This window comes from Dromiciops gliroides, chromosome 1 (genome assembly GCF_019393635.1).
Source record: "Dromiciops gliroides isolate mDroGli1 chromosome 1, mDroGli1.pri, whole genome shotgun sequence".
Lineage (NCBI taxonomy): Eukaryota > Metazoa > Chordata > Mammalia > Microbiotheria > Microbiotheriidae > Dromiciops > Dromiciops gliroides.
Window position 1 is genome coordinate 197,461,494 of NC_057861.1, and position 23,489 is coordinate 197,484,982.

Consider the following 23,489-nt stretch of genomic DNA (forward strand, 5'->3'; position numbering starts at 1 on the left):
TTTTATAGCAGTGAGAATCCAACCCCAAACATATGGCTACCCTTCAGTGCTTCAGGATAATCCCAGGGGGAGAATGCACTTTACAACTCTCTTTGGCTTTGGTTAAATGTTAGTTTTTTGAGCTCATGTGAGTGGAACAATTTACCCATCATCCATCTCATCCCCATCAATTTGTGTATTGCTTTGGATTGGTAACATTTTATATTTGGACATAGCCCTTTAAATTTGCTTAATAGTGGCTCATTAACTACATACTAATTGAAATCAAACATTTGTCAGTCTGCTCCCGTCAGCTCCATAGTAAATGCATTCTGTGAAGTAAGCATTATTGCTGTGATGAAGATCATCTTAGAATTGATTTTGAACCAACTTGAAGAAATTAGTTGGTTTTGACTCTTGTTCCAAAAGAGGAAGTATCAAAGAACATTGTGAGTTAATTGACAGTCATGTAAATGTATGTGTGTATGTGTATATGTGTATATACACACATATATACATACAATTATAATCCACTGTCAATTACACCTACATAGTGAAGTCTCTCAAAGCCCAATTAAAACAAAACAAAACAAACAAAAAAGTAAGACTCCTGAGAGAAATCATAAATTCTTCATCTGGCCAGCTCTACTTTCCAAATCCCCTTTATGTTTTGTCTTCTATTAGAATGTAAGTGCCTTGAGTGTAAGGGACTATCTTGTTTTATTTGTTTTGTATTTCCAGTGTTTAGCATAGTGCTACCTCATAATAAATTCTTAACAAATGTGCTATCTATCTATCTGTCTATCATCTATCTCTACCTGTCTTAGTCATGTAGTCCAATCATGATCTCAGTTATGATTCATTCCATTGTGTACCATTTTAGCCAAATGTATTTGTATAGAAAAAATGCTTTGTTTCCAAAAAGTGTCAAAATCTCTATACTGGAACATTTCTGCAACAGTCTTTCCCACAGAGGAGAATTTGGGGATAATATTGTTCTGGTTTGTTCCCCATCCACCAAAAGATCCCTGTCAAAGGGAGTATTTCATTTTTGATACTCCTCTAATGAAAGCGTCAGTTAGTACTAGTTTGTAGATTCAGTCATGGAGAGACCTTGAAGCCTCTCTAGGACTTTCCACACTGGCAATGACTGCCTTGACTCCATATTTTGCCCACATAGCACATAAGGATAGAGAAAACACAGACTTAGTGACAGAGTCCTGGCGTGGAACCTTGGAAGAGCTAAGTATAAGACAAAGTTAAATACCCTTTAATATAATGGGTGGTAAATGAGATAATGGTATTTTCAAAACTCCCCAAAAGATGGCATAGCTAAAATCTTTTTTCTTTTTTTAGTTAAGGTTTTAGAAAATCCACGAATACTAGATCTTCAGTGGGCTATTAAGGGGTGGCAAAATCATTAAGGCTGCTAATAAAGAGAGAAAACAAAATGCTTCCTAAACTTCCCCCCCAAAATGGGGAATATTGGCCCAGATTCACCATACGTATGACTCATTATGAAGTTTCTTATTATCATATGATATAGCTATGCATCCAATTATTCCTTTCACTGGTTGACTTTCTCTTTTTTCCTACTAACAGTTATATAAAATCTGCCCTTTTCAATTCTCTTCCTAATGTTCTTCCCAGTTTTTTCTATCTACTCTTCTTTGTCTGGCAGACTCTTCCTTCCCATTTTCTGTGAGCATCCAAGCTCTTCTATCTGAGATCACATTTTTACATGATTCATTACTGGATTTATAGTCCTGGGTACAATTCTTTCTCTGCCTGAATGACCTTGGGTAAGTAACTTAAAGTCTCTGGACTTCAGTTTCCTCATATGTAAGATAAGGGGGGTTAGACTGAATCACCACCGAGGTCCTTTCCCACTTGAAATATTTTTTTGTATGTCCTGTAGCACCTTTTTTCCCTGATGATAAATAAATTGGAATATCACACGTGGCCCAGATTTTAATTATTTATTTCTTGAGGCATGAGTTATTCATTTATGGCCATAAAAACCCCCCACAAAACTCTTAACTACTTCTCTAAATATACTCTGGAAAGGCTTAAGACAATGACTTGTGAGATCTTTTAACACTCTTAAGTAAGAGCGAATAAGGCAAGCTCCTTACTCTTTACATCTCAAGTTCCCCTTTTTCTAATTCAATTAAGTAAACTCTATTAAGCACCTATTATAGGCAAGGTAATGGATAAAGAATATGGCCTTGAAGTCAGGAAGTACTGGGTTCAAATTCTGCCTCTTTCATATCCTACACTGGCTAGTGTTGTCATGGACAAGCCCCTTATCCTAGAAGTGCCCCCAATTAACTCTTAAGATGATAAGTTAGAGGGGTGGCAGCTAGGTGGCTCAGTGGATAAAGCATCGGCCCTGGATTCAGGAGGACCTGAGTTCAAATCTGGCCTCAGGCACTTGACACTTACTAGCTATGTGACCCTGGGCAAGTCACTTAACCCCCATTACCCTGCAAAAGAAAAAAGAAAAAAAAAGGATTATAAGCTAGAGATAAGTTGAAGATAGGCATGAATTAAAGTTTTCCTTACTGAGAGTTCCTCATACTAATGCATTTACAGGTCCATTCCCTTCTTGCACTGCCCCCCCCAAAAAAAACAACAACAACAACAAAAAAAACACAAACCACCACACACAACAACAACAAAAAAAGACAAAACATATAAAAACAATACCTACATGGTGCTTGGCTAAGTCCTGTGATTATTAAGGTAAGGTACAATACAGCCTTTACCCACAGGAAGCTTAAAATATAATGAGGGGGGCGCATGAGACATGAACAGAGATAAATATGATACTTGACTAGAATGTGATAAGGACAGAGGGGGCAGCTAGACAAAATGATATAAGAAATAGGAGGGAGAAAAATTTCCACACTATGACACAAAGAAAAGTAATAATTAAAATTAAAATTAAAATAGGAATAGAACATTCGAATTCATAAAGACCAAACTTAAACAGAAAGTCAGTCCTGGTGAAAAGCCAGGAGAAGAGGCTTAGTCCTGTTTGGTTCTGCAATTCCCAGTCCATTTTGTAAAAGGGAGCAAGGCTTGAAAATAGGAGGCTAAGAGTACTTAAGGGTTAAAATATATACTCAACCTAGGTACTTAGCCGTTAAGGAGAAACCCAATTTAAAGAGACAGGCACATGTACAAATAAGAAAGGAAAAGAGAAAAGAAAAAAAAAATTCTTACCAAACTTGATCAGAAGATTGAGGATCTGCTTTTCCTCTTCATGGTCAGCCAAACTGTGTAATTTAAGATTCTAAATGTGGATTCTAATCTGTTCTCCCAGTTTGGGGGGAAACTGACTAAAATCACTGATAAAACGAGTTTAGGTTTTTAAGGGTTTATTGGAAAATAGAAAGAAAAAGATTGAGAACAGAATTCCAACAGCCTGGCATTCCTATCTTTCCTCAAATTTCCTGTGAAGTCCTCTGCCGCCGCCACCACCACCATCAAGTCAGGAACCCAAAAGAGCAAGAGCTCTCCACGCAGGCTCTCTTTCCTCCTTCTTGTCTCCTCCCAGAAAATAGGAGGCTCCTCAAGTTGATTGGCTGGTAGCCTTGATAGACAGCACCCATGAGCAAACGTCATTTCCTGATGCCAAGGAAAAGCCACAATGCCTCTGAGGCATTTTCCTCATGGTGGAGCTTTCCCACAGCAAGTCTCCAGTAGGTGGTGTCATTCCAATCATTACAGTATCAAGGAAGAGAAGGAGCACCTAGTTTAGGCCTTGAGGAATTGGAGGAATCCAACAGGCAAAGTTGTGAGGCACCAGGAATAGATGACTTCTGGGAAGGCAGAACAAGTGGGCAGAACAAGATTGTGGAACAGCTCATAGTATACTAGCTGAGTGTATGAAGAAGAATAGAGTAAAACAGGCCTTGGAAAGATAGGTTGTAGTCAGATGGGTTTGAATAGCTCCTCTACAACATTTTTATTTTCATGAGCCAGATTTTGTAGCAGATTTCCTTTACTCCTGGAGTAACTTTGTATCTTTATTTTTTCTTAAAAAAGTGATTTATTATAGTTTAATATTTATAATTACTCCAACTTGTTTAGTAAATTTTTACATAAATTAATTCCAACAAATAAAATATCCTGGCTTTTCACTCACTCTGTCCAAGTTTCCCAGTTTATTTTTTATTTTTGGTCTGTTTCTATTCACTTTTTCTCTTATATAGTTTAGTTAGTATAATTTCTCTTTTACTAGTTCTTTTTTCCCCTTTGAATTATTTCATAAAAGTCTTTCTATATTTTTTCTCATTCATACTTGACATTCTTAATTACATTATAGTTTTTCATTTCATTAATTTATTAGACTTTAAGTATTCTCTATTATTGGACATTTCATTTTCTTCCAATTAAAAAAAAGGTAATATTATTATGAAAGTTTTTGAACTGATACTTTTTGCTTTACTTTTGATAACACTTTTAGGGTCTGTTTCCAAAAATAAAATTTGTAGGGTCAAAGGGTAAATTTTTGGAACTTTTATTCTATACTGCCATATTCTTCTTCAAAAAAGATTCTCCCAACTATAAAGATTTCTCCATAATCCCACCAGTATTATTTCATTGCATTATTTTTGTTAATTTGAGGGTTGTTAGGCATTTCCCCCAAATCATTTTAATTTATATCTCTTTGATTATTAATGAGTTTGAGAATTTTAAGTGATTATTAACAATTATTTTCCTCTTTTAAAAGTTGTTCTTATCCTTTGAATAATTATCAGTTGTAGACAGAGAAATTACCTTGTATTTTTTTAAACCGCTCACCACAGGTTTGAATTAAACATATTTTGTGAGGCCATCATCAGCAATAAAACATTTTTACACCCGCTCCCCCTCCCATTATGACTAAATTATCCAGAAAACACTAGGCCATAAAGTGGGAGATCCATCTGTTCTTGGAGTCCTTAGGTTGCAACCTTGTACTGGACTCTGAGCAAAGAATACAAACAAAAGAATTGCAAACTGTGTAAAATACAGTATCTGTGAAGGCACTTAACTCCCACTTGGAGTCAAGTTTTATGACTTAGAAATAGGCACTTATAATAGAAACACAAACACTTGCTTTTCATTAAAGTACCAACTAGCTATATGACGTGAATTTTCTTACTGTATTATGTGTCCTATTAAACAAAATAGTGATCATCATATTGTTCTTCACTATGGATTATCCATAATTCAAGGAAACTCATTCAAAGTCAACTGAGGTCCAGGATACTGTTGCTATTTTCTTGAAAATAAAGTCTCCTTGAATCAATTAACTTCAGTGTATCTTTATGGCGCTAATACATGACCATTTCTGCAAAGTTATTAAATTTCCTTTTAATGTTGCCTCCATGCCTTAGCAAGAGGTGGTAACTTTTTATTCTACTTTGGGTTCTCTAGGAGGAAAGCCGTACAAATGCAACTTTTCTGAAGAGGTACCTACAGTGCTGCCTCATGGAGATCACATTCGTCAATTTGGAAATAGTAACATGTCAGAAAATAAGGCCAGTGAATCAAAATTAGGAATAGCCATTTCTGTTCCAATACTTGAAAATACCATCCAAGATGCTTCTAAAAATGCTGAACACAGACGTTCCCTTGACTTAAAAATGCCAGCATTTCATCGTAAGCAAGAGATTCTAGGCTCTGGCAGTAGTATGGATTTTGTTTCAGGGATGGATCAAACTTATTCAGAAATGGCAGTAGATCTTCAGGTTTCATTAGAAAGCCAAACTAGTCACCCTAAAGAAAAGATGTTTGATTTGCACAACAAGGAGTATCCTGGGGGAGGAAAAAAGGTGATGATGGCACCAGATCTGATTCCACTAGATTTAAGTGAGAAATCCACGAGAGATGATTCCAGGAATAAGGATATTGCTTCATCCTTGCAGGCTGCTTTGATTGTGCACCCATGTCCTTATTGTAACCATAAGACTTACTACCCAGAAGTTTTGTGGATGCACAAAAGAATCTGGCACAAAGTGAGCTGCAACTCTATGGCTCCTCAGTGGATTCAACAAAATGGTTATAAGGGTATAAAGAATGCTGTGGTATTTCTTGCCAGAAGTGGACGCACTGGACCTCCACCTGTTCTTGGGGGAAAAGACTGTCAGCCCTTGCCTATTGCCCGATTCACACGTACCCAGGGCCCCAGTGGGTTGTCAGCCTCCAAAAGCAGTTCCCCTCTGGGAGTCACAGTGAAACCAGCTAGTATGCCTAAGAATAAGGACAGCCCTTTGGGTGGCAGCTCTGAGCCATGGGCATCAGGTCCTGATGGGTATCGGCAAACCAAAATGACCCATACCCAAGAGCAATATAGTTCAGCCTCGCAGCACTCACCGCAGCTGAAACCTAAGTATGAAACCAACTCTAAACTGGTGCATGCAGGCAGCTTTAGCCGAAGCGTAACTCCTACCCAGACAGTCATATCGAGGGCAACCCCCCAACTCACTAACAGTAAGCCAGCAGAGAAGTACTTGATTACCCCAGTGGGGGCCAGCTTTACCACTCCGAATAAACACTGTACACCTGACTCCATGAAGGCCAAATTCAACCTTCAGCCTCAGTATCAACCTCTATGTAAAACCGAGCATTATTTGAAACCTGAAGGTCCCTCCCTGTCTCCTCGGGAGCCCCACACCAAGGCTGCACATGAGCTGAGGACACTGGCCAACTGCAGTGTGGGATCCAGGGGAAGCCCAGTGATGCAAGCTCAGTCCACTGTGACAGGAGCTCCCTCAGTTTTACACTCCCTCAAACAAGAGCCAGCACCTGAGGGACATGACAAACGACTGGACATTCTCAACATTTTCAAGACCTACATTCCAAAGGACCTTGCTACGCTCTACCAGAGCTGGGGTGCTAATGGCCCTGCCTTAGAACATAGAGGTAAGATTTCTAGTACTTTTCTTTCCTCTGTGTGACTTCTTAATCATTTATGTAACTACACCCCTTATAAGCCATGTCTTTTCTGAAACAGTTTTGAATAATTTTTCCCTCTTGGAGGGTCATGGATGCTGCTCCCACCTGCTGCGTGACTTTCCAAATACAGGTCAGATGTATCTGTTTCATTGCAGAGCATTTATATTATATTCCCTCACCCACTACTTTGAGTGAAGGTAGAGTTACACAGATGTTTCAGTTCCCTTGTAACACTAATACCCCAGTGATATGCTAGTGTTAGTACACATCATAAACTTTTCTGCTTTAGGGAAAAATGAGGTCTCTTTAGGCTCCTACATGATGTGAATTTGGGACCTCATTTAAATATCTTCTGCACAGTAATGTGCCAAAAACAGGCAGGTTGATTGTGATTCACTTCCTTTGTCATTCTAGACATTTCTCAAAAGACAAGAGTAATCCAATGGGTTACTATTTTGTTTTATTTTTTATATGTATATAATTTAAAAATATATATACTCTGAGTTCAGAAACAAGTAAATAGGGTTTTACATCATATAAGTATTCCATTTAAAATTCTTGGAAATAATAAACTTGAAAAAAGTGTTTTAAAATGGATTATAGGTTCCTTTTTCTCTATTTACATTAGTATTTAATAAGAAAACTGTTTATAGCTTTCCACATGGTATACAGAGCTTATAAAATATGTTGTTTCTGTTTTTTAAAGGATATTTTGAAACACAACCTGCAATTAGGTTCCTGAACACTGAGAATTTATTATTAAAACAAAACAAAACAAAAACTCCATCTTTGAAATTTTTCTCTAAGGCAGCCATTATATAACTTCTCAGGACCCCGTTCTATTCTTAAGAGCTGTTTCAGATCTTTTCCCCAAGAACTTTTGTTTATGGGGGCTATTTGTACTAATGTTTGCTAGATTTTTTACCATATTAGAAATGAAAACATATTGGTATTACTATGAAAATAGTTTTGACCTTGTGTATTCCCTGAGAGGGTCTCAGGGGAGCCCCAGAGGTTTTTGGACCACACTTGGAAACTACTGCTTTAAGGATTTATTATTTTCCCCTTGGTGGTATTAACCTTGATTTAAGTAAAAACAAGGCAATGTAAAATAAACAGTGAATGCAAAATAAATATTTCTTCAAAAGAGTGAATGGATGAGTGAATGAACTCCTTCAGTAATGCACATGATTGATCATTGGGTATTTGTTTTCTGAAAATAGGGGCAGACTTCTCAAGGGAAAGAAATAATTCTTGCTTTTGTGAAACAAAAGTGATAACAATGTAGGAAACAAAGCCCTGATTGTTAACGAGTAGAATATGGAGCATAGTGGTGACATTGGCTAAGAATCACGTATGAAGAACCTTTGAGAGGCAGCAAGATATAGGGGATAGAGAACTGGCCTTGAAACCCAGGAACACCTGAGTTCAAGTCCTGGATGGATAATGGCTATGAGACATGGTCAAGTCATTTAAGTTGTCAGTTCTCTAGGCAACTCTGCAACTCTCCTAATAAATGATACAAGGTACAGAGAAAGTGCCAACCTCCATTGGTAGAGAGAATTTCTGTACTTGGGAGTTCCCTATACTAAAGAAATCATACACTTAGTTCCTCTTCTTATAAAGGACTCTTAGGATTGTATAACAGAAGGCACACGACTTCCTCAATATTCATTGTTATTTTTCAGCCATTTTGGTTGAAAGTCCATAAGCTAAAAGTAAGCATGCATAGAGTAAAGAAGTTTGCTTATATTAAGGTATATCAACTGCCTTTAGATTATGGGATTTCTCTGTCTTATAAATGAGTAGGCATTTGGCAGTAAAAGTCTGTTCCCATGTTATTGTTGCGTTGTTGAATAATGCGGTGCTTCTGTTACTATTTCTCATAGCTAGGAGATATTTCTAAATTTTCTAGAATGAAGGTGAGATCTTAGGCCACAGAGTGACATGTGATGAATATGAAGTAATAGTCACTAGATTGGCCGCTTTTTTCCCCTTCGGATTTTACTTTATCAGCAATGGAGAATCATGAAAGATATATTTTAAAGTTGTATTTGATGCCTTTTGTTTTTGACACCGTAGTGATTTCCTAATTTACCATCCTGCCCATAGGATTGTCTCTTGTAGTGAAGAACAATAATCAAACAGAACCAAATGATATGTAACATATAGTACCACAGCACCCCCCCCCCAAATTCTAATAAGAGGGAGGGCATTGTATTTCATCATCTATTCATGGAGCCATATGACCATAGATTTACAGTTGGAAGAAACTATATGGGTCATTTCTTTCAACCCCCTCATTTTCCATTGAGGAAACTGAGGCCCAAGGAAGTCACTTGCTAAAGGTCATAAATATATTTACATTAATACACCTCATGTAGGTCAGTCAGTAAACATTTATTAAGTAATTTCTGTGTTGTAGGCACTGTTCTAAATGTTGGAAATACCAAGAAAGGTAAAAGACATATCCTGCTTTCAAGGAGAACTGAGTTTTGAAGGAAACCAGGGATTCTAAGAGGCACAGATGAGGAGGTTGGGCATAGGACAAACAATGCAATGACATGGACATGGGACATAGCATCTTGTATGAGGAATAGCAAGAAGGACCGTTTGGCTAGATTATAGAGTATGTGAAGGTTAATAGAATAAAAATGTATCCTGAGGCTACAAAGTGTAAGAAAATAATGGGCTTTATAAGCAAACCATAGCTAATTTTCCCTACATTTAAGACAGGAGTAAGGTGACCACACATTAGATTTTAAATGTCACAAAAGGTAAGATTTGAACCAGGCTATGAAGTGACAGGACTGGGATTTGAACCCAAGCCTTTGCCTCTAAGTCTTATGCTCTTTCCATTACACCACCCAATTTATTAAAAAAAAAAAAATGAACAAACCCCTCTTCCCCTAAACCAAATTGAGTTTTCTACCTTTTCCCTCCCTCAAAGCAAGTGTTCCTAACCAAATCTCAAACCTGTGTGTCATGTGTTAAAGCTGGACAATAACTACCACATTACTTAGTGGTTTTCTTTCTAAAAAAAAATCTTAAATGTTTCTATAAATAGTTTTAGTAACATTTAACAGTTATTAAATTGATTTTAAGAAAAAGCTGACCATTAATGTGACCTTTGTGTACATATCCACAAACAAACTTTTTTCTGCATGTGTTTCTACTACCTATGTAACTTTGGGCAAGTTAAGAGTCTCGGTTTCCTTATTTGTAAAATGAAGAGATTAAATCATATGGGCTCTAAGTTTTCCTACAGCCCATAATCCTACGAATGCAGTTTAGATTTTAAAAAATATGATTGTATTCAATGTTTTACAGTAAATAGAAACTTCTTTGTGAACTGAAATTGATCTTAGTTTCTTTAAGGGTATGATAATTGAATGGAAACTTTGTCAGGTTCTCCTATTAAGCTGGATATGTTGTGATTGACAATATCTGTTTTATGTGAGGGGTAGCTTAGATGAGTTTGGTGAGCTTTATCACCAGGTTGGCCTGGTTGATGGATTTGTTGACCTGAACAGTGCTCAAAGTCCATGTATTATGTCATGGATGAGTTGGGATCTGCATCAGTTGAGGCAGCGCTTAACACCATCAAAGTCATAGATTATTGAAATAGAGGTGTCAATTTACCTAATTCCCTAGTTGTTGAGATTCTGCCTAGCAGGAAGTCACACCAGTAGAACAAGTTATTTGATGCTTTATATTTTAAACTGATTTAATTCCTTTTTTAAAAAAATGAGTTGGAAGAGAAATAATTTTACACTAGTGGCATGAAAGAACTGTCATTTATTATTATTGGGCCCATGATGCCACTACATAGGATTTATTTATTTATCTTTGGAAGATACTCTTTTCAACCAAAAAAGGTGCAGAGTTGTAGTGAGGAAAGCACTTGGTAAACTGCATATAAACTTGGCATATAAAGATGAGTTATTGTGAGTTATTATTTTTGGTTAGTATTAAAGGAAGACTGATGATTTCTGATCATAGTACTTGAAGTACAATGTAGTTTGGAACATTTTCCTTATACGCTTTCCCTACATTTTTCAAAAAGTTTAGAGATTTTTTTTTTGTTTAAAGCATATAAGTTAATATGTAAATTTCAAGCAATGTGTCTTTCAAAGGTAAAAACAGCAAACAACAAGAGGTTTAAAATGCTGCTTTGTGTTAACTATGGTAACTTGCTCACAAAGTCGATTTTGGATTACTTGTTAATGATTCTTAATTTTACACTTCATAATGTATACATAATATTTTTACCTTTTACTTTTAAATAATACTTTTCCTACATAATTAAAATTTCCAGGTCACTGTGTGAGCTTTTTGCTCACCAGGTAGTCTTCAATGCAAAACAAGTTTATAACCTTTTTTTGATAAACTCAGAGTTTTGGAGCAGCCTTGACTAAAAAGGGCAAGATGACAGCTGAAAAGCCTCCTAGTGCCTCCCTCCCATTTTTTTTAAGGAAAAAAAAAGAATGCTTGTTTAAAAAATATAACCAGAGGCAAGTCAGCATTCTAATATGCATTTGAATAAAAGAAAGAAGAAATACCAGTGGTTTGGAGGAGCTTTCATGTGTTTGTAAGGAGAGAGATGGTAAGCAAAAACAATAATAGATAGCCTTTAATGTAACACTTTAAAGTTTGCAGAACTCTTTATATGATATCATTTGATCAGATTTAAATGAGATCATTTGATCAGCTCAAATATTTTTACATCTGTATTTTGAGAAATGTCTTAATGACATGGGTGCTCTTCTCTCTGATTGCTCGGTAGTTTTTTTTCCCAAAATGTTGTGAGCAATTGAAGATATATTTTTTAGCTTGGTAACACTTGCCCAGGCTTGCACTTTAAAAACTCAGGATCATCTTCAAGCTGTGAAGCATCTGATCTTCAGAGGAAGAAAAAGAAGAATGGTTAGAATGCATATGTCCTAGTGTGCATTTAAAAAACTGTGGATGCTAGACTTAGTGTCATAACAGTGATCACAAACATTCCTTTGACATGTATTCATTTACTAGGTGAAGTGTTCCATAGTCTCTGTCATTTAAACATCAAGAGATTATTTTTAGAAATTATTTCTATTTGAAGTTAATTAGACATTATGAGGCAATGATGAGGAGAAAAGATACACAAGATTTTTAATCTCTGGGATTGATCCAGACCAAATGGAATGTGGATGAAATGTTTAACTTGAGATAAAATTAAGTTACTTGGCAAACAAGAATTTCTAGGTATAAGATCCTGGTACTTAGAATAATAATAAATATATTAATTATAAACATTATATTGGTAAAACACATTATACAATATGTTATAATAACAACCTATAATATAACAAATGTGATATACAGCAATATATGATAGTAATCATTATATAATACCAGCCAATAATAAATATCATGTTCAAGGATCTAATTTCTAGGGACCATGATAAATTCCATTCCTCTTTAATTGAAGTTTCCATCATGTCATATTACCAAATAACATTGTTTAAATTATATTTCTTAACAGGATGGTGAAAATCAGAATTTTAAAAAAATATTAAGTGCAAGATATAACTTTTAAAAATAGAATCTTAGAAATACTTGGAGGTAGCATGTCTAAATGAGAAGAAGAGATAAAATGACAGCATTAGCCTTTTAAATTAACTGTTGACCAATAAGTTAAAAGCTTGTTAGGCTAGAAAATATAGAAACTTATTGGATTCCTAAAGTTAAATGTAAATATTGTTTAAGAGTAGAAACATAACTTTTCCAATTAGCATCTTGTCTTTTTCCATCAACTCTTGTTGTACTGCAGAAAAAGGCAAATGCTAAGAAATTTCTCTAAAGGCAATATCCTATAAAAACATAAGACTTCTTCTTTTACTTCAAAAGAGAACTTCTTACCCAAATTGAAAAGAAATGCCAGCAAACAACAGAAACCACTAAAAGCCTGAACCCAATCTCCCATAAAAGTCAGATGTGTCTTTTTTGATCAGCCGAAAAAAGACAAAGACCAGTCCTTTAAGTCAGATACTGTAAACTGACCTTTGGAGAAAAAGAAGAGATTCGAGTAGCTTTCCACAAATGCTAATGGCCTAGAAAACATGTTTACCAAAGTGGGTAGGAGACTGCTTGGGCTGCTACTAGCTCCAAATGTCTGGAATGACACTTTCATTCACAGATGTCTTTCGTCTGTGCCTCAGAGGTCTGAGGTCAGAGCAGCCCAGGCAGGCAGGTAAGCAAGGGCTAAAGGTTTGATCAGTTTGTGATGGCTGCGCTCACTCTGCATTTGTCTCCCAGGTATTGCAGCCCAGGGGGGACAGTCGGGCTCTGGTTCTACTCACTTCCTATTATCCATGTGACTTGTCTCCGACACGCTGGAGTCACTTTGATTTGCCTGATGTACTGCTTGACAAAGCTGGGTGATGGCTGAGAAGTGGATCCAGCTGCTCTGAAAAGCATACACCTGACATGCCAGTCCTGGTGCGGGCACATCATGGGGAACATTTTTTAATTCAATGTAATTTATGCATTCTTGCAGTCCTGTGTGTGCCTGGTCTGTCAGCCAGTGCCTAGATGAAGGCTGACAGTTGTCATCCAGGGCCTGAAGGTAGCCTCACATAATGACACATTAGACATACTAATGATGTTTTCTTCTGGCATAATGTTTTCCTCTACCCATTCCTCTCTCTCCCCTCCCTTTTCCTTTTCCTTATTGCCACCTCGGCCACTACCACCTCCATCACCACCACCAATACCATCTTCCCACAGGAATGCTGGGGACACAAGGCCGCCAAGGAGAGCTCATCTGTATAGAATGTGGGAAAGGCTTTACCCAGCATAATCACCTAAGGACCCATATGCGGTCTCACACAGGTATCATTTTCCCCCCATACCAGCCATTTTATCCATCCAGCTGAAACAAAAGTGTTATCACCTATAGCATAACTTCTGTTCTAACCAGTTTATTTACTTATTAAATAAAAATGTATGTATAGGTATATATTTACACATATGCATATGCATGTATGTATGTGATACATACACACATAATACATATGTGTGGTGTGTATATATATGTATTCTACCTCAAGGTTATTTCTCCTTCATTTATATAAGAATTAAACTTGTTCCTTCTTTCCCTCACCTGATTTCTACCCACCCCCACCCCCCATCAAAGTGCCTTGTGGCTTAATTTGAGATAAGCCTGTTTGCAAATGTTCCATTTTAATTAGAGAGTAGGCTACTCAGAAATGAATATGCTAATGAATTCTATTGCTACCAGCACAAATTGAAATCAAAGTGCCTCCTTTAAACCTAACATAAGGCTTTGTTTTATCTCCTCATTGATTTTGACTAGAACAATGTTACATGAAACCTGATCCCCTTCAGACTGGTCAGTGATGTGCTATAAAATCCCGCAGCCTTTTTTTTTTTCCCCCTTAAATCATGGTGGTTCATACTTGAGAACGCAGTAGGTGAAACTACTCAGTGTCAGGATACCTACCACATGAGCATGAGAGAGACAGTGTAGAGAGACCAGGAGACTAGCAGGTTCTTATCAGAAGTGTGAATGATGCATACATAAGCCAGGCTGATGCAAAATGACAGAGGCCAAATGGTAAGTAATGCAAGAAGAGGGACCCTTTACACATACACTGATAATTAATGCTGTCAGTGATTGCTTTCTTCAGCAGAGAAGTCTGAATTAAAAAGGGCAGTGGCCCTAGGCTGCCATTATCAGCCTCTCTTACAGTAAGTGTTACAGTAAATTGGTATTTTCTGGCCACAGGCTAGAAGCTGGTGCCTTATTTATCTATTCATTCATTTATTTATTTATCTATCTATCTATCCATCTATGAATGAGTGTGTGAGTGAGTGTGGCTAATGTGTAATGGTTTCAAATAATATACAGAAACTAACAAAACTTGAATGTTCATCTGTTAACATACCTCCTTTTTCCCACAGTGGTATTTGAATCTAATGGACTCCGAGAGACTGAAGTTCACACCACCTCTCCAGATGCCCCCAAACAAGTATGTTTTACAATTAACTGGCTATTTTTTAAAAATGTAGTTACTGGGAAAAGCTGTACCATGTATTCATCACTAGCACACTATTTAAGTTCAAGTATGTAAACACATTTGTGTTGTCTTGATTTGAGAACCTAAACTTTCTTTTACAGATATACATTGAAAGTGGTTTTACTGTACACTATAAGTAGTTTTAGCAATGACATGTACTCTAAAATATTCTCGGCGATATAGTGGAAATGAGGTAAGATAGGCAGTGTATGGCAATTTAAAAATTTAGGTATTTTAAAAGTAAGATTTTATAAAAAGAATTTTTTGGATGAATCCTCCTTTAAAATTCAAAATATGCAAATAAACAATTTTTCTCCTTTTATAACACTATACAAGTATACTTTTGGCTTTTCATTTGACTCTGTGGTGCTTTGCATTCCCAGATCTAGTACTTTGTCTGATGTTTAACATGATTCATGATTTCATATTTTCCATTATACATTTTGATATTATGTTATTGGTATAAAGTAATTATGCATGTATGTAAAAATATATCATAATATAGATATTCATGATCACCTAAGCGATCGATTTTATAAGAGACCATATTTTGAACAATTTATTTGTTATGGAAAGAGACAGGCATTTTGGTATTGGTGTTAGGTGTTGTCACTGTCTTCTTCAACATGAATTTCCCTGTATAATGTGCAACCTAATAGGTCATCTCTCATATAGGATTTGAGGGCATGAGTTATTTTCTCCCCCTTCTTCCCCCCATTGTCGATTACTTTTTAAATCAAATGTCTTATTCATGCACATAAAGCATTCTATATGTGCTAAACTATCCTTCTAACCAGCTGCCTCAGAAGATATATCAATATAGTGCTTTCTTTGTCACTGAAGAAAGGGTTTCTGCTAAGGAATCCCTAGCAACCTTGTCCTCTAGAATAAGTCTGTGTTCATATATGAAGATGGGTTATGTTGATGTGCTGGGCCACCAGCCAATCTGTTCTGCTCATAGATTTTAGGATTTTTAGAGCTAGAAAAAGATATGAAAGAACCTTTGATCAAAAGTATGTCACACAGTCTCACTTCATTATTCATATACAGGTGAACAGACAGGCCCGTGGAACTAGACTTAACCCATGATCTCAAAGAGTTAAAAGTAGAACCTAGTCAGGACCTCTTTTCAAAGGGCAGTTCTTTGGCTTTAAGTAATTTTTTGGCAGGGGTGGGGCAATGAGGGTTAAGTGACTTGCCCAGGGTCACACAGCTAGTAATTGTCAAGTGTCTGAAGTCGGATTTGAACTCAGGTCTTCCTGAATCCAGGGCCAATGCTCTATCCACTGTTCCACCTAGCTGTCCAGGCTTTAAGTATGTTTAGAAAGTTCTAATTGCACAGAAAGATTTGCTGTTAAAATGTTGAGGCAGTGGAATAGAACTTTCTATGATATTGCATATTTTAACAAATGGACCTTTTGCCATTCATAAAGTTTATAATTTAGTGGGATAAAGGCAGGAGTTTGGGGAGGATGAACTAAATGAACTAGGTATGGAAACATTTCATTGAGAGCCCAAATTTGTGTGTAGACTTTACTTGCATTAGGTAGTATTGACCTTTATGACTAGAAGGAATTCCTGTACCATGGAGAAATCATTGAAAATGTTTCTATGGAATGTAGCAACTGCAAGGGTCTACATGCCCTAATTGGAGAATTTCATATTGAGATTACAATTGGAATCATTCCAAAGTACTCCTGCTTACACCAATGATCCATTAAAACTCTCCAAAGATTGGACTCCATGATAAAAGCAGTTGTTGGAGTGAAATGCTGGGTGGTGCTATGAATAACTCAGTGCAGGGCTTTGATGAATATACAGGTTATTCCTGAAAAAGAAAGAAGTAATTCTTCCTACCTAAGCACCATTATCCTTGTGTCAGCCATGGCTAGAAATATGAGATTTATTTAAAAAGAAAAGAAAAGAAACCTTGGAATTAAGATTGTATGTTAAATTATTTTAAAATATTGAACATTTAAATTAGGCATTCCTATCGATCAATGATTCTTTTTTTTTTTTTTTTTAGTGAGGCAATTGGGGTTAAGTGACTTGCCCAGGGTCACACAGCTAGTAAGTGTTAAGTGTCTGAGGCCGGATTTGAACTCAGGTACTCCTGAATCCAGGGCCGGTGCTCTATCCACTGCGCCATCTAGCTGCCCCCTCGATCAATGATTCTTGACAATCATAGGGACAAACTGTACTTATATTTTTGTCCTTGTCACTAATATCCTGTTATTAGGTAGTTGTTACAGATGTTTTCCCTAAAATTTACTCTGGTGCAATGCTATGGTCTTAGTTTCTGCTAGTCACAGACATAACAGACTTACATTATCTCTCAATTCAACAGGCCCCAGGGGGACAGAGGGAGCTGTGTAATTTTTCAGTCTAGTGACAGTGGTTATCCAGGTTTCAGATATTATAGTTCACATCCTGACTCTCAAAGCTCTGCTATCAAGTGGGCATGGCTCTTTTCCTTTCTTAGCGCCATCCCCTCTGGTGGTAGTCTTTATCTTTAATCACATATAAAATAATTAGAGTTATTGTTGATTTAGCATGAAAAGTCATGATTCCTCAGTGTAGTTGCATGTTATCCAATATCCAGATCTCATTTTAGTGGGTGGTTTCTCTGGCTTTTCCTTTAGAGGTCCCCATGACCAGGGGTTTGCAATTTATTCCCTCAGTAATAGTCAAAATAGGCAACATGAAGGGATAAATTAAATTTTAGAGTCATTTTCTGCTTTTCCTTGGTTCTCTTTAACACCATTAAGTATTATGTCATCAAAATATGAAATTTCTTTATTTCATGTATACAAGGATATTTTGCAGTTGTGCTATAGCCTTGTAGTTATTTGTGACTACAATCTGGCTCATTTTACTTGGCACATTGTTCTTTTAATCTTTTTCATGCTTTACTAATATTAATTCATATTCAAATAAGATACACTTCCTATGAGGTTTTAATAGCTATAGGGCTTGCTATATATACACATACATACACATGTACACACAGGTCTGTATCAGCAGCAGCAGCAGCATCAAACACAATAAACATCTGTTTATTCGTGCAGAAATTACTTGCTCTCCTTCCATATTCCACTTATGAGTATGCTAATTCTTTGTGTATACTCAAAATAATAATTTCTCATTATTATTAATCACAATGCCTTATATAATCCTGTAAGGTTTCCCAAGCATTCTCCTAAAACAACCCTACAGAGTAGGTATTGTATTATTGTACTCATTGATGGATTAGGAATATGAAATTCAAAAGGAGGGGATATGTTGCAATGCAGCTGAGTTTTGGTTCTGGGATGAGAATTGATTCCTTGACTGCTGACTCTTACTGTCCATTGTACTTCCTGTGCACCATACTTCATCTCTTAACATATACTAATAAGTGCCAAATTACTTTATTAAAGTAATATTTGGTATATTGAAATTTATTAATCAGCATGAACTATTAAGCATTTATGATACTAGACACCATGCTAAGCAGTACTGGAGATACAAAGAAAAAGCAAAAATATTCCATGTTTATTATAAATTATCTAAGTCCCTGATCTTTGTGCAGACACAAGTACATGTGCACATGTGTGTTCCAGTTAACATGCATCATTTAGCTGATGGATGTCTGTCAGTGATTAGCAGATTAAGTCCTTAGTCTCACATAGGGACTCTTATGGCATTGTATTTTTGTTTAAAAAATCAAAAATAGCCTTTAAAGCATAAGAAAATATAGGTACAAGGCAGCTAGGTGGCGCAGTGGATAAAGCACCGACCCTGGAGTCAGGAGTACCTGAGTTCAAATTCGGCCTCAGACACTTAACACGTACTAGCTGTTTGACCCTGGGCAAGTTACTTAACCCCAATTGCCTCACTAAAAAAAAAAGAAAGAAAGGAAGGAAGGAAGGAAGGAAGGAAGGAAGGAAGGAAGGAAGGAAGGAAGGAAGGAAGGAAGGAAGGAAGGAAGGAAGGAAGGAAGAAAAGAAAGAAAGAAAGAAAGAAAGAAAAGAAAGAAAGAAAGAAAGAAAGAAAGAAAGAAAGAAAGAAAGAAAGAAAGGAAAGAAAGAAAATACAGATACAATGGGTGTATTTATAATATGAATGTATATATGTAAATACGTTTTTAGAAAGAGTAGCCATAAGAAATATACATATATTTCCCCTAATGTTTTTGCCCTTGCTGCTAAAGATAACTGAGAGGAAATGGAGAAAAATTGAGTTTATGTCTCCACCAAATTGCTAGATTGTGACAATATTTTCATGCACATATGTTTTTTGATAAAAACCCCTTTATATATTTAAAAACTGTGCATTGACATTATGACTACACTAGTGTGATTAAAATAGATTAATCATTTATTTAGAATACACACTCTAACCTTGTAGGCAGTTAGGTAGTACAGGGGATAGAGTGCTGGGCCTGGAGTTAGGAAGGTTCATCTTTCTGAGTTCAAATCCTGCCTCAGATACTTACTAGTTGTGTGACACTGGGCATGTCCCTTTTTGCCTTGGTTCCTCATTTGTAAAATGAGATGGAGAAGGAAATGGAAAGCCACTCCAGTATCTTTGCCAAGAAAACCCCAAAAGGGGTCATGGAGAATATGAAATGATTCAACAACAACAGTGATTCATTTTTTGTAGTTTTATGAGTTGGACATGACTGAAATGACTGAATAACAATCACCTTGTGAAAGAGAATCAGGATAGAAGAGACTTCTAAAGTGTTAAAAGTTTAAGATCAAGATCATTTAGTTTGCTCAGGACAGAATTCCTAATAGATAAAGCCCTCGTTAAAATTATGAAGAATTAAAATGTATAATTTTTTAATCAGAAGGGGCTTAGAATCATAGATTTAGAATTTGAAGGAATCTTAAATGTCATCTGGGCCTAAGTCTTATTTTATGGATCAGAAAATGATGAAATGAAAGACCAGAGCAATTAAGGGGCTTTAGCATCAAGTGGCAAAATTGGGATTTGTATCCAGTTGCCCTGTCCCCTCCACCTCTCTCTCTCTATTAGAGTGATATAATTAGATATGTTTTTTAAAGGTAAGGACACTGGTCCTAGGAAGAATGTAACCTTTTCAAGGTAGTAATATTAAAGGAAGTATAACACATCCTCTGACTTAGTTTTAAAGCACTTTTCACACTATACAACACCTCTTCCCTTGACATCTTATTTTTATGCATTTCTTGTAATCTACAAAATATTTTTAAAGGGACATTGCCACTCACTGTCTTAGTGATTTATGTGAAGAAAATAGTGGTGGAAATATGTTCTTCCAGGTATTGTAAACTCATTGAACACATTGTATGTCCATACTTAAAATTAATTCTAGTCATTCTGGTGATCTGGGTGCCTCCTGGAAGTAAAAAAGTTTGAAAGATATTAGGAGTAATATGCATTAAATAAGGTCATTTTATAAAGGCATTGTTATCCTCTTTAGTATAGCTCAAAATAATGTTTCCAGTAATAGTCTTTATTCATAATAACAAAACAAATTAAAAATAAAATCTTTGGTTTTGGTTTTTTTTTTTTTTTTACAAATGATTAGGGAGTATATAGTGGAAATAAAATGGAATATTTAGTTTTTTAAAGTTGTTTAAGTGATAGCATCTTGATAACTTTGGTCCCATTTGTATTTATGTTTAGTGAATTGAAGAGTTATCAGTCAAAACATCTAACAAGAAAAAAGTTCTCTCTCTCTGTCTCTCTCTCTCTCTCTCTTTCTCTGAATGAAATTTTGATGACATGCAACGAGGTGTCCTGATTTGTTCTGATTCTTTGGCATTTAAAAAAATACATGAGTAATATTTCATTTCTTATTATTGTAAATGTCTTCTTGTTTCTAAATAGTTTGGCTGAGAATAAGAATTCCATTAATCAGAAGAATTGATAATGAACAAAAAAAATGAAAACTTGCATTTTTTGTAGCTCTGAGGTAGATGTCATGTAGGTAGCACATTGTGGAAATGACAGTACCATGTATGTTTTGCCTCATTTTTGGACCATCTGCATAATGAGCCTCATTGTTAAATGCAGCTCTTGTCCTGTGTTTTCCCCATCCATGTAATAGTAAACCTTTGCGTGAACATGGACTATTTTAATTATATTATATTTAAAAGAATGAAAGCATTGTCCAAAATGCACATGACTATTACATATGTGCCTAAGAAAAGCCAAATATTTTAGTTCAAAGTGAAAGTATTCTCACTGCTAAGGATTTTCTTTTCTTTTCTTTCTTTTTTTTTTTTTTTAGTGAGGCAATTGGGGTTAAGTGACTTGCCCAGGGTCACACAGCTAGTAAGTGTTAAGTGGCTGAGGCTGGATTTGAACTCAGGTACTCCTGACTCCAGGGTCGGTGCTCTATCCACTGTGCCACCTAGCTGCCCCCGGCTTTTCTAATACTGTGATTATTTTGTAGGAAGTGAGATTCATGTCTGTGTACCTAGAGAGATCTAGGATTTTTTTTTTTTAACGTACATATGTGTTCCCTAGGCTTATCAAAGAAATGAAGAAAAAATATACCTCATAGAATACTAGGCGAACCAATACTCATCCCAGGAAACATTGACATACTTTAAAGTTCTTTCCACTATTACATAGGTTCACACACCTACAGTAGGAAAAGCAAAACCGTTAGAAATATTCCTCTGATGTTTTGACCTTGGCTCTTATTGCTCATGAGGAGAAAAAAATGACCTCAAACGTGCTCACACTTTATATACTTCACTGTGTCAAGGGATTTTTTTTTTTTTTGGTGGCTTGCCCTCTGGTGGCTCTGTTTTCTCTCTGCCTTATTTCTTAACTGTAACCTTTTTTATTGCTTTAGGAGTTCACCAGCATGACTATATTGAATAATAAAATGGTAGTCCTCATGAATCAGCTGTTTGAAATGTTTCTTTTAAAAAATAAAACAGGGACCAAAAATCATATTTCATAGTGAATAGCAATTAGGTCTCTGTAGATATTGCTATCAAGGATTAGTGGGGTTCATCAGCTAGGTGGGGGCAGTGGATAGAGTGGGGATAGACCTGGAGTTAGGAACAGCCAGCTTGCTGAGTTCTGATCCAGCCTCAGGCACTTACTAACTGTGTGACCCCTGGGCAAATCACTTAACCCTGTTTGCCTCAACTTCCTTATTGGTAAAATGAGGTGGAGAAGGAAATGGCAAACCACTCCAGTATTTCTGCCAAGAAAACCCCAAATGGGGTTACCAAGAGTTGTACACTATTGAAAAATGACTGAACAAAGACAACAACAACAAAGTTGGTTTTTAGGAATTTTCTATATTTTCTACATATGAACAACCTCTTTATCTCTGTCTGTTATGTTCTTTGTAGAGTTCATGCCACTTTTCTTCTGTTCTTTTGGCAGTAGGTGACATACCTCCTTATTTTTCAGCACATATAGGGAGAATAGTTGCTCTGGATAAACATTTCCCAATCAGATACCAAGTTTGACATTGGCAGTTACTGCATAGGTGAACTTAGAGCAAGAGTGCTTCTCCATCTCCTTTTTATTTAGAAATTCAACCAATATTTTCCTTGTCCCCTGGTGTATCTAGAGCTCGTTCAGAATAAGCCTTGTTAATGATGAATACCTCCTCTTGGAACTGCTGGGTTCTCTCTAAGGCATGATGTAGTTGTGCAAAAATGTAAAACATCCTTCTCAGTTTATTGCAAGAAATTCAACATCCAACTAAGGAAGTATTATCACATCCCTCATTCAGTTACTGTTTCCTACATTTCAAGTATACCACAGTATATGCCACCACATTCCCCTTGGCTACCTCCCTCTAATTTTATTGCAAATTTCTCTGACTTCTACCAGACTTTGACTGGTAGATGTCATGAAACTGGGGCCAGCATTAATTAGGAATTTTCTAAATCTATTAGCAGAAAAGAGACACTTAATTCATTATGTCAACCAGAGCTGGATTCCTTTGCCTGATTTCTGGGACTGCTGTAGGCGCAGCTTGAAACCAGTTAGAATTTTACATGGGCACTGTGTTTTGTTGTTGTTGTCATTGTTGTTGTGTGTTCATTTTAAATGGTCTGTTTCAGTTCATCAGGATTTTAGCTTAAGGTTAACACTTTTATGTAAGATTAACCATGCCATGTTGTTTTAGTCATCAGAATTCTAAGCCTCATTGTTCAAACACTGATGTTCCAAATGTCATTTTAACATTTTAAAGCATTTTCTAGAAGCTTCAGGCTCACATTTATTCACGTTTTTATCTTGCAGTTCACTTGACTTTAGAATATCCCTTCTATTTTTTCCAACATGGTAATTATTTATGGAAATTGGTAAAAACCTTCTGAGGTTTTGACAGACTTATGTGAGAGCTGTACTTTTCTTTTTGTTTGTATGGCCTTAAATTCAGCCTTTTTTGGAACTATCATTCAGTTATATATCTTCTTTGTACTGCAAAATTTTGCTTTTTAAGTTCATCCTCTAATCATCCCTCAACCC

The 23,489-nt window shown here is 36.2% G+C and overlaps 1 protein-coding gene across 4 annotated transcripts in view; it reads left to right on the forward strand.

Annotated features, from left to right (window-relative positions):
• Positions 1-23,489, forward strand: part of ZNF516 (zinc finger protein 516) — a 150,952-nt gene that overhangs the window by 125,567 nt on the left and 1,896 nt on the right. For 3 of the 4 annotated variants that reach the window (XM_043976690.1, XM_043976692.1, XM_043976693.1), the window contains 3 exons: positions 5,410-6,897; positions 13,699-13,803; positions 14,896-14,963. In XM_043976690.1, coding sequence (XP_043832625.1) covers positions 5,410-6,897; positions 13,699-13,803; positions 14,896-14,963 — 1,661 coding nt within the window. The remainder of the gene's footprint in view (positions 1-5,409; positions 6,898-13,698; positions 13,804-14,895; positions 14,964-23,489) is intronic. The other variant, XM_043976694.1, reaches the window with a different exon arrangement.